Source organism: Danio rerio, chromosome 7, assembly GCF_052040795.2.
Source record: "Danio rerio strain M-AB ecotype USA chromosome 7, GRCz13ab, whole genome shotgun sequence".
NCBI lineage: Eukaryota > Metazoa > Chordata > Actinopteri > Cypriniformes > Danionidae > Danio > Danio rerio.
Window position 1 is genome coordinate 34,141,041 of NC_141027.1, and position 13,108 is coordinate 34,154,148.

The following is a 13,108-nucleotide window of genomic DNA, read 5'->3' on the forward strand; positions in this document are numbered from 1 at the left end:
CTATAGAATGTTTAGAATAGACCAATAGTAGATGTCATATTTGACAACTACATTATTGTGATATTTCAGTGAAAAAAGTAACAATAAAAATACATTAAATTCTGTTTTAAAAATACCATGTGGTATTGACAGAGGTAAGCATCCTGAGCCAAAGCAAAAAATGGTGGAAAATGTTAACTGTTATTGTGAACTCTCTTTTTTGTTGAAAATTTGAACAATAAGTTAAATAACCATTAGCAATAGAATCTAACTTTGCCTAATTTTATGTTAATAACAGACAGTTTACTATAAATTTATAATAGCCAATCCTAATACACCATTGTAACACAGAAAAAAATTGAAGGACTGATATCCAATAACTGTCATTCAAGGAAGGAAACTTTGCTCGAAGTTTTAAGCCAGAGAAACCCAAGTTGTACATCCATATGATCGAGGATGACACTCTGGTGCTTTTAAACATTTGTATTTATTTACAGATTATCATCGCCACGAAAAAAAGATCCTAGAGGAGGGGTGTCCTCATCCTAAGTGTCAAATGCAGGTGAGGTCAACCCTGAGTCAGTCACCTGCGAAACCTCAGTCATTCTGAGCTGTGCAGCGCTATCAGCCCCGTTCCCGTTTCAGCATGAGCTCTCCCAGACAGGCCTCCTGTTACAGGTCGAATTAACGGCAAAGCCGCAATTATTTAATTATGATCCTTGCTCATTCCGAACAGTGGATCTGGTTACTGCAGTAGGTGCTGAAGAGGGCTTGGGTTACAATAACCCACGACACGGTCCATTCCACCAGATAATATACTATAACAACAGACAGCTGCAAAACGAGGGCGGAATCGAAAACACAGTGTGTGAATGAGAAACGGAGAAAACAAAGAAAGATCGAGAAACAGACTGATTTGATTAAGACGTCCGTGAGTGAGTGTACACCTGCAGTAAACAAAGTCGTAATGCTTTGCGTTCGCGGAGTACATGTGATTTATGGGAAATAGATGGCTGATCTGGTTACAGCTCCAGACACCTCGTATCTCCGGCAAGGCTTTAATTAATGTCGCACTAAGTGACGCGACGGCTAACTTCCCTCATTTAGGACGTTGACACTCGATCGCATCTCACCTCAGTGTCCTTTGCAGGTACACTGTGTACTTCTGGGCCATACAAGATACAGAGATGCTCAATGATATGGCCAATATGTGCCAATATCATCTAACATTGAACTAATATGACAGATATCAAAGTAATGTTTGGTGTCAAAACAGGACCTGCAAAGAACATCTTGGATTCTTTGAAGAATCAGCTCATATTGGCAAAGTCGGTGATGCTTATGGTGCACAGACCTACCAGCCAGACAATCACCCTAAGAGTACATTCATAATCTACCAAACCCTGGTCCAGGGATCATTAAAATGTTTTTGAGCTTTTAGGGGTTGAATATATTTGCACTTGAACTTTAGAAACAATCTGATGCCTTCTTTTTATTCTCTATCAACTTAGTATATTTAAATTTACATTTATAAAATTTTTTTAAAAAGTTCACTGATGCTTCAGCCGAATTGTTTTTATAAAATGCTGTTCAAGGCAACAAAGAACATCTAAACAGTTGAAATGAACTACCATCAACACCTTTAGTTGCCAGAAATGTTGCGCCATACTGTGTAGTGATGGGCACATCTCAAAACTAACTGTCAGGAGGTTGCTAGTTTAACTTAGGCATGTAGCGAGTCATAAGCCACCACCGTCGCACCCTTGAGCAAGACACTTAACCTTATTTCTTTGCACAGGGATTGCCCGTGTAATATGCGCGCTATAATTTGCTTTGGATAAAAGCATCTGCTAAATGGCTGCTTACTGCTTAGTAATGCGAACTCAACCAATGATGTCGCCTAAATGGTTCCTTCAGAACATCCTGAACATTAATGGATCTTACTAAGCCCATTTGGAAAGTTCAGCTAAAGTCCTTGACCTCTGACCCTGCTGAGTAGTCATGCAGGGATGACTTAAGATTGACAGATGCATGACCAGAGCGAGGTGACGTGGTGACGTGTGGTCCTGACCCCCGTAAATGTGTCCCTATTCTCTGTTTGTTATTTACACTCCAGAGCCCGAGGTAATGAAAGCTCTGTCATGCAGTATTCATAGAGCTCTCGAAGACAGCCATCCCATGAATGTGCGTTTGCAGACGAACACACGCGGCATGCAACCACACAAACAGGTTTCGATTACAGTGGCCAATGTGGACCAGACAGTTCTCCCCGTCTCTTTCTCTACACCATCTAACCTGAGATGACCAGATGATCACCTCACCTGAAAGAAAGCCACAAAGAGAGGTGCGCGAGAAGAGACAAAGCCTTACACCTGTGGCTCTCAACTGGTGGGTCATGACCCAAAAATTGGTCTCACAAAATTCAGAAGAAAAAAAGTAACACAAATAATAATTATTGAAAATAAAAATATAAAAGATTACAGATTAAATGAGACTAAAATATTAAAGGGAGATTAAAGCAACAAAACAATGAAAGTACAATACAGATTTTACAAATTGATTTCAATTAAACCTGATAAGCTTATTTTTGTTACGGCTATTACACTTCTTTTTTCACCATGATTTACAGAATAGACAAACTAAAATATTATTCAGGGTAACAGAAAACAGGATACGCATTAGGAAAAGTAATTAATTGTGGACATAATAAAAGACTCTTCAAGGATGACAGAACAGTGATAAAATACTAATTATTTGTACATTTTTATTTTTATAAATCAATAATTTGATAAGGAAAAAACTATTAATAATTTAAAATAAGTTTCCTTTATAAATTGTAACAAGTACCAATCAGAATAAGTATGTTTTTCATTTTTTTACAAATATAATAATTTAACACATAAAATCATTTATTTCTGTTATGAACATACACATATACAGTTAAAGTCAGAATTATTAGCACCCCTGTTTATTTTTTCCCCCAATTTCTGTTTAACAGAGAGATTTTTTTCAAAATTTTTCTAAACATAATAGTTTTAATTACTCATTTCTAATAACTGATTTATTTTATTTTTGCCATGATGACAGTAAATAATATTTTACTAGATATTTTTCATGACACTTCTATGCAGCTTAAAGTGACATTTAAACACTAGGTTAACTAGGCAGGTTAGGGTAATTAGGCAAGTCAGTGTATAATGATGGTTTGTTCAGTAGAATATCGAAAAATCATTTAGCATGAAGTGGCCAATAATTTTGACCTTAAAATGTTTTTTTTTCATTTTTAAAAACAGTTTTTATTCTAGCCGAAATGAAACAAACAAGACTTTCTTCAGAAGAAAAAAATATTATCAGACATACTTTGAAAATTTCCTTGCTCTGTTAAACATCATTTGAGAAATATTCAAAAAGAAAAAAAAATCAAAGGGGGGCTAATAATTCTGACTCTGAACTGTACATGTTCCGAAATATATATTTATATAGGGTTGTTTCAAAAAAAAAGACAACCCCATTTTGATGTCTACGCAAAACTTAACTAAAAACGGTACTTTATTTTTTTATTTTTTCAAAGGTAAATATATATTTACTTTTTTAAAGAAAAAATTTTATATTCTTTGATCTATGCTTTTTTAAATATGAATTTCAGCTTCTGACTTGAAAAAATGTTTTTTGTTTACTTTATCTTTTCTTGGACATGTAAGTGAGAAACAGGGTTATAAACACAGCAACACAACATCAAGGGGTGCAGGTTAGGTGAAAGCATTAGAGAAGAAAATATTTATTTATTCTCAAGAAAAGCAATTTAAGTGAATACCCTTGGCACCACCCTGTATGCAGTCTGACGGTCACAAAGGTGTGTGTTTTGCATAAAGGAGAGTGTGTGTGTGTGTGTGTGTGTGTGTGTGTGTGTGTGTGTGTGTGTGTGTGTGTGTGTGTGTGTGTGTGTGAGCAAGCATGGTAGAGGTGATTGAGGACAGTTGTGGAGATGGATGGGAGACTGGCCTAAATTTTCCTACGAGCCACATCACAGATTATATTACATTACATTTCACCTGCCACTACCTGTGCTGCACTGCAGCTGTCAGTCTGAACATGAAACACAATAACACAATGTTACCCTTCTTTAAAGATCATAAATATGCAGTAAAACAGAAAACTAAAATAAAAACAAACATTGCGGGTTTTGTGAAATAAATTATACCATCGCATTTATGTTTAAAAAGACTTTTAATGCATCTTTTACACACACTGACTGCATTCAGAACTTAATATTTTCAAAGAGCAAAAAAAAAAATGGTTGGAAATAGGAGATGAATGCAAAATTCAGCAGTTTCTTTTGTTTGAGGGAGGAAAAATATTTCTAGGCAAACACATTTAGTGCTGAGCTCGTCAGACTGTGTTCTTGTTTGGGTTGCAGTATTGGCTTTTTTTTTTTAAATGGCTGAACAATTTCCAGCAACCCAGAGGTGATCCTCCAGTAAAAGAAGCATATGATGAGCATCCGTGTTACTCTAAAAAGCACAGAGCTTTATCAACAGTTACTGGCATCCAAATTAATGAAGTGATTTGTATTTGCAAGGCGATGATGACCTTGTGTCTTGTCCTACAAACTGCATCTTTTAGGCCGAGGTTTATAATGTGGACATAGAACGGAGCTTTAGGAGGGTCACAAAGAGTCACTTAAGCTTCACAAGCTCCAACTAAATGTAGTCTTTTACGCCGATATATCAAGACATTTAATGAATGATAATGTTGAGAGGGTGTTGAAGGATGTCTGAAAACATGAGCACATGTGAGACCAATGTAAAATTAATTAGAACGTGAGTGCGGACGACAAAACGGTTTGCTTTTCAGTTACATGTCCATCTTTTTTTTTCTCCTCCTCTGGTTAAAACCTATAGACTGTACTAAAAGGTAAAGAAGGCCTTTGAAGAGGCTGACCACAATTGGTCTAATTAAATCTCAAGGTAAGAAAAACATGAGCACTCACTTGTAAACTGTTCCACCATTTCCATGGCCAAGCTGTTCCTGGTACTGGAGGTCATGTTCATTTATCTAAACAGAGGGGGGGAGAAAGTCTGAGATATTTTTTCCTCTACATATCTATGGAAAGTAAGACTCTTAGTTCTTACTTGATCTAAATAACATAAAGGATCTTTAAAACTGTGTGAATCACTGTGTTGCACTCCCCTTTGTGCAGTAATGTGTATGCATCCATTATATAGACATGTCTTTATGAGATTGGCTGTATAGATGTTTTATTTCTTTAGCTCCAAAAATGTGTAAAAAACGATAAAATACGCCGAACTGAGATGATGAATTAACTGAATGAAAGAAAAAGATGATGACAGAAAATAAGCTAAATACATAAATTATCATTTTTAAAAGGGATTAGTGTGACTGTAACAGTTAAACCACTTAATAAAAATAAATGAGATCCTAAAAAAATTAAATATCCCTCTGTAAGTTTATCTGAAAATCTGATGCAGAAAAATAAAATCAATATAATGTTAGCCGTCGCATTGATAAAAGGACAAATAATTGGAAGGTTAATAATAATTTGGATGAGCTTACAGAATGAGTTGACAGAATTTTTATTTTTGGGAAAACTATCACACCATTGTGTTTAAAACTTGTGGTTAAGACTAAATGTCAGTGACAGGTTGCAACAAATCCTTCAAATTCAGAAAACCTTAAAAAGTTGCACATGGCCCGAGTCTCCCTGAGGATGACAAAGCAGAAAACGCTGCAGAAGAGCATTCTGGTAATCTTCTGACCTGAGCTGGAAAAGCAGTTGCTAATTCCAGCCAGTGAGGACTATTTTCAGAATCAGCTTTATACAGACACATCAAGCCAACAAATTAACTCGATCACTGCCATGGCTCGGAACAATTCAGCACACCTCTGAATCAGAGCCATGTGTATATAAAAGCCAAAAGTTAATATTGAATCAGAGCCATATATAAGCCACAAAATCACACTGATATATAAAAAGACATTATATGATTTCTGATGTGGAGAATTCTGGCTGTTTAAAAAAAAAGAAAAAAAAAAGAAGAAGTGTTGTTATTACTGATGGTTGATTAGTATCATTGTTTTTTTTTTAATTAATGAAGCTGTTATTGCTAATAATAATAGATGCAAAACACAAAAATGTTGTTTTAGTTGTGGCTACTGTTTTTATAATTACTAAGAGCAGAGATTTTTAGTCATGATTATTACAATAAATAATAATATTAACAATAATTAATTTATTTATTTATTAATAATATTATTACAAATAGGCAAGGCAAATTTTATTTATAGAGCTCAATTTTACACAACCATTGCTGATCCAACGTGCTTTAGAATAATAAAATAAATATAAATTAGTATTACAGATACTTATTGTAATAATACATAGTAATGTTATAATATTATTAACAACAACAACAACAACCCCACTGTTATTGCCATAATTAGTCATCAACAATAATGATTAAAAAGCTGGTATTATTATTACTATTTATTATTGTAACACTTTACAATAAAGGATCCATTATTTGTTATACCAACAATAGCAAACATCGAACAATACATTACAATATTTATTCACCATAGTAAACATTAGATAATGAAAATATAATTGTTCACTGTTAGTTCATGCTAACTCAGTGCATTAACTAATGTCATCCAGTTAAACTTTGGCTGTTAATAAAAAGTTAGTAAATGTATTTTTTTAATGCAGAACAAGATTTGCCATAAACTAACATTAACTAATGGGATCTTATTGTAAAGTGTGACCATTATAAATAAAAATCATGGTAAAATAATAATTAAGCTACTGTAAACAATAATCATAGTATTTATTTTACAGTAATTTATTATTAGCAGCAGTTGTTAATAATGTAATTAATAATGTTATAATCAATAAGATATTACTGCAATCATTTTTTTTTTTTTCTGTGAATCTGATTAATTTTTATTTACAAACTTCTGTTCACATCTGTAATTTGCTATTATCGAAGCTATTGTTATTAAATAGCTATTGCCATTATTACATATTATATACAGTTGAGGTCTACAGTTGAATGATTACCCGCCTGAATTATAAGCCCCCCTGTTTATTTTTTTTAACAATTTCTGTTTAACAGAGAGAAGAATTTTTTAACACATTTCTAATCATAATAGTTCTAATAACTGATTTATTTTATTTTATCTTTGCCATGATGATAGCACATAATATTTTACTAGACATTTTTCAATACACTAGTGTTCAGCTTAAAGTAACATTTAAAGGATTGACTGGGCTAAAAATTTTGACCTTAAAATGGTGTTAAAAAAAATGTAAAACTGCTTTTATTCTAGTCAAAATAAAACAAACAAGACTTTCTTCAGAAGAAAAAAATATTATCAGACACTTATCAGACACTCTGTGCATGCTATAGCGCTCCATTAACTGTGCATGTTACAGGTGTCACAGAGGATGCGCCTGTCTTAATTGTCTATCTGACACACTTTAGTTGACAGACCTGCCTGCTGTGGGCTTGTAGCAGGGGGGAGGAAAGGTGACAGCCAAAGGACACACAGACACAGCTCTGATCACTCAAGATAGAGACCTCAACCATGCCATACCGAAAGGGTCAGTGAGCAGCCCGTTTAGGAGCAATCAATAGATGCTTTCGCACATTCACAACAGACTTTACATTGACAAATTAAATGGGATGAGTGCTATCGAGCATCACCGGTTGAGAGGTAACACCATCACTAACAATATAATCAGATTCGATTGAACTAGGAATTCTGTGCATTATACTATATGTGTGTACGTGTGTGTGTGTGTGTGTGTGTGTGTGTGTGTGTGTGTGTGTGTGTGTGTGTGTGTGTGTGTGTGTGTGTGTGTGTGTGTGTGTGTGTGTTCAGGGTCCCTGCATGTATCAGTTTCAAGTCAAACGTAAGACTTTTTAAGACCTGAAGAAATAAATAAATACTCTACATACTCTAGGGATGTGCAACATTGACAGAAAATTGCATATTAATAATCTGTTGATGACAATAATAATAATAATAATAATATGGCATTATGCTGAATCTGTTTTTGTGCTGTGTTGTTTTGGCCTGATTAACTCTCAAACATACTCACATTATTCATATTCAACGCACAGTTAAGGACATAACTTTTAATTAAAAGCCAATATGTGCCACATTAAATAGATTTTTTGGGCATATTTAAATGTGTATCTTTATATACTTATTAGACATCTGCATAACCTTTTACATCCATATCTAACATTAAAATTAGTAATTTAAATAACAATACCTCATCAAATAAAATTACTATTAGCAAAAATTAATCTTTGAGGTGATCCAGAAGTGCCATGCAAAGTGGCATTAATATATTTGCACTGCATTTGCACAAATAATACTAGGTGAGTGTTTTTTTAATGTAATAGTTACATTTGAGGTGATTTAGTTTTCACTTTAATTATTAAAAGGATCTTCAAATATCAAACTACAACCAACCCTGTCTTAATAAGTGGGTTGAATGCATCATTTGTTTAACTGATTTGATCAAATGGAAAAAGGAATGAAGCAAGTGGCTCCCTTTATGAATAGATGACTGAATAATTAATGAAACCGATTCATTCAAAATGAATCACCACTATGTGTTTCTTGAAAGTTTCCTTGTACTGTAGTTGTTTTATTTTTTCTTTTATTATGCTTGGAAAAAAAATTCTGTATCTCCAGGACTTTGCAAGTCTAATGGTTCTTGAGATCAAAAAAATAAACATAAACAAGAAAAAATAAACATTTTTCAAGATTATTTTGTATTTACAAAGAAAAACGCAATACTTCATGTAAATAATATCATGTTTTAGGAAAAGCAGCCACAAAATAAGTCATTTTAGGTTTTGTTTCTTTTATTTTTATTCATTTTATTTTTTAGTTTCTAAGAATCCAAAAAGGTCCAGATATTGATAAATATTGTTATGATAGCTAATTTAACGTGTAAATAGGATTGAATTGACTTTTGTTACAGTTCTGAAATAGTATGATAACAAGCAGGAAATGTTTATAGGCCAATGACATTACCACATTGAAATGGTCTATAGAATACAAAAATAAGGAGAAAAAAAAACATATGGCAAACATATGGGGTCACATACAGTAATTGCAAACAACATGCAATAAAAGTATAAGTGCAAATTCAATGTCGCATTTTGCTCAAACAATACTTATACACAACAATGATATCATTACATAAGATACACTTACAAGACTGCACAATCCACAAGAAAGAATAATAAAGATAATACATTGCTAATTAGATAAATAGATTTTAATTTGCTCAGATTTTTACACATATCTATATTTAAAGTAAAATTTATGACCTTTCAGGTGTAACAATTATTTGTTACACCTGGCTTATTTGGCTTTAAATAGTATGACAAATGTAACAATATGTATCAAAATGCATTCAGAAGTGAAAGTGTGTGTGTGGGTGTTTTTGAGGCTACTATACCTGCCCATTTGTCAAGATCTTTTTAAGCTCCGCTGAAGACTTCTTTAAACTGCTAAAATATACAAACAAAAACAAACAAAAAAAACATTTTAAGACACCTTAGTAATGCTCTGCCAAAATCTGACATGAGTAAACAGTTTAGACAGAGCAGTTATTTTACATCAGAGATGTAAGATCAGAGTCATTTATTTGGTATGATCTGTTCTACTGCTGCACACACAGAAACACAAACACACACACAGGCTGGCCTTCAAACTGCAGGTCTTTGTCCTGTGCTGGGGGGGGGGGGGGGGTTCATTTTCTCAGACCAAATCTAATTAAAAGCTTTAATCTTATGCTCAATTTCTCTCATTAATAAAATGTACATTATTGAGACCCTTATAATGAAATGAATCAACATAGCTTTTGTTTAGCTTCAACAGTCTTTTCATGCCATGTCAAATGTAACTGTTCAAAACAAGAGTATGTTGATGTATAATTTGTTCTACTAAAAATATAAATTACTCCTTTAATGTATTTTTAATTAAATAGAGAGTATAGGTCAAATTATACACAAGCAAACAGAAATAACAGTTTAAATATCCACTAATGTTTTAAAGTTTACAGCCAGTAAGATGTTTTTAATACATTAATGCTTCCTAAATAGGCTCTCCAAGGCTATTTAGTTGATCAAACAGCAATAGGTGAATTATTATTACAATTGAAAAGTTTTAAATGTAATACATTTCAAAATGTAATTTAATCTTGTGGTTTATTCCTCTTTAGTGTCAAATGATCTTTCTGAAATTATGCTTTTTTATGCTAAATTGGTGATCAAGAAATACGTAATTTGTAATAAATACGTAATAAATACGTAATTTGAATCAAAGTAAAATATAAAACTTATTATTGCTAAAAATATAAATTTTTAAGCAATATATATATATATATATAAATAAAAAAAATAATCAAGATAAATGAAATGGAATTTGGAGAAAATTTTTATATATATATATATATATATATATATATATATATATATATATATATATATATATATATATATATATATATATATATATATAAAAATTTTCTCCAAATTCCATTTCATTTATCTTGATTATTTTTTTTTTTTTTATTTTTTAGATATTAATTTTCTTGGGCTCCATTTCTATGATTAAAATACATTTTATAAATCAAAAAGCATGATCAAAGTTTAAAAAACAAAGTAAAAAAAGTCATTCCTATCTCTTTTGTTCAATTTTGAAGCATCGATAAAAAAGTTTATTAATTAAAAAAACTTATGAGAAAATCAGTAAACCCAATACACCTACACTACCAGTTAAAAAGTTTGGGGTCAGTAGGATTTTTAAATGTTTTAAAATAAGCTTCTCCTGCCCACCAGGGCAGCAATAATTTCATCAAAAATACATAACAAAGAGTAAAGTTGTGAAATGTTATTGCTCTATAAAATAACAGTACAAAAGTAGTTTATAATTGAATTTAATCATTTATTCCAGTAATTTTATAGAATAATATTTAGCTTCATTACTCCAATCTTCAAAGTCACATGATCCTTCAGAAATCACTCTAATAATAATAATAATAATAATAATAATAATAAATTATTATTATTATTATTATTACTATTATTATTATTATTATTATTATTAATGATAATAGTAATAAAAGCAATAATGACAAGAGTAATAATTTTATTTTAAACCACATACAATAAGCAGTTATTTAAAATATTAATAAATATTTAACAATTTAACATTTTACATTTAATAAATGTCACCTTGATGTAGGGCTGCACGATATATCGTTTCAGCATCGAAATCGCAATGTGCGCATCCGCGATAGTCACATCGCAGGAGGGTGCGATGCAAAGCAAAAAAAAAAAAAATTTATATATATATTATGGGTGGAGCCGAACTGGAATACGGTATTCGGAAAAGCAGGAATAGCGTGTTTTTACGAATACTTATTTCAAACAATACTTGATAAATTATTTGTATTTGGGAACAAGAAAAACATTATATCAAAAAGCAGCGTTTCCTCATGAGACGGCACTGCATGCCCGCGTGAGTGAGTGAGTGAGTGAGACGTTCAGGAGTCGGTGGGCGGGGTGGGGCCGGGGTAAGGAGACTGAGCAGGCTGCTTCAGCAACAGAGAAGGCTTGGCAGAGCGAAAAATACTTTACTGCATTACTACTTTTGTTTATTTTATCATACTAAAATAACACGTGACAGAAGTTCACTCAAAAGTGAAAGTTCTTCCTGTCATTAATTACTAACACTGCCGTCATTCCTACTTTCAGAACATAAATTTTTATATTTTACCATATGAAAATGCAATGCAGTTATGAAAATTGAGAAATTAAAGCAATACAGAGATCTGGTCCCCGCTTCAGGTCAGGGTGCACCTGTACCTTAAAAACGCAGACGTGGAGGCGCACCAAACTCACATGGGAAAGAACTGGGCATTCAATTCATGTTTTCGTTAAATAATTCTTTAAATACAGCTCTTTTGATCTCTAAAGGGGAAAAAACTCGAAAGAAATTTGTCGTTAAATTAATTTTAGCAGAGACGCAACTCATTTTCACATTCGTTTTTCAGTTAGGGATTTGGTCTTTTAGAGTAACCTAATACAATTGTTTTGTTGGACACTGTAGTCTACACAATAATCAATATTATAATTTATTATATACATTAGCTATTATTAAAACTAAACTATACAATTGATAAAACAAAACCCTTTTTAATGTTTGCTTTCATTTTGACACCGCTAACAGTTGTAATAAGAAACATCACATTATGCAGAAGCAGTCTCAAGTTAAAAACACCTTTTGAGTTTAAAGATGATCAGCCTGCAAAGTCAAGTTTACAGTGTCATAAATGAAATGGGTAGCATGAGTAAAGGGGATTTGCCCAGCACACAACCTCATGCGCTGCAGGTAGGCTGAATGATAATCTTTAAATATATATATGCAATACAAAACTTTAGACATTTATTTTTTTTAATGAAAAGAAAAGAAATCAGGAGAGTAAAATATAATTTAAACCACTGGTCTGGGGCTGATACTTTATTGTTTGTATCGAGAAGAAGAAAAAAAAAAGCAGATGAAAACCTGGCTGGAGAGACGGCGATAACATATCAGTTCTTCAGAAAAGATCACAACATCATTGTGATGCGTTTATCATACAACGCAGTTCGTGTTTATAATCATTAATATTCACTAGTATTAATTCTCTCTCTAGACTTAGTTTTAGGGCTTGTTCTTGTCTGCGCAATATAGCCTCGGCTTATTGCACATACGAATCCGATTGTGAAGAATGATTAAGCGCTTGCATTTTTTATTGCATCCTTTTCGCAAGTTATTCATTTATTTATTTTTTTAAAGTGGTGAGAACATTATTTACTGGCAAACATGTTCCTCGATCTTGTACATCAACAAATAATGTAGCCTACCTAAGTTAATTTACCTTTTATGTAAGGTTAAGGAATAACTTAATTAAATATTAATAAATAAAACACCCGTATAAACGTAGGCCTACATGTTTATTTTTTAACTTTCGTTAATAAAACAACACAAAACTGTTTATAAATATTGTAGTTAAATATTAAATTACTTTAACTGTTTG

The 13,108-nt window shown here is 32.3% G+C and overlaps 1 protein-coding gene across 12 annotated transcripts in view; it reads right to left on the reverse strand.

Moving 5' to 3' along the window:
• The window catches only part of map2k5 (mitogen-activated protein kinase kinase 5), a 95,999-nt gene that overhangs the window by 64,901 nt on the left and 17,990 nt on the right, over positions 1-13,108 (reverse strand). For 7 of the 12 annotated variants that reach the window (NM_001114317.1, XM_087258521.1, XM_087258527.1 and 4 more), the window contains exons 7-8: positions 9,482-9,533; positions 4,970-5,034 (exon numbers count right to left, since the gene is read on the reverse strand). In NM_001114317.1, coding sequence (NP_001107789.1) covers positions 4,970-5,034; positions 9,482-9,533 — 117 coding nt within the window. The remainder of the gene's footprint in view (positions 1-4,969; positions 5,035-9,481; positions 9,534-13,108) is intronic. The other 5 variants (XM_087258520.1, XM_087258523.1, XM_087258528.1 and 2 more) reach the window with 1 other exon arrangement.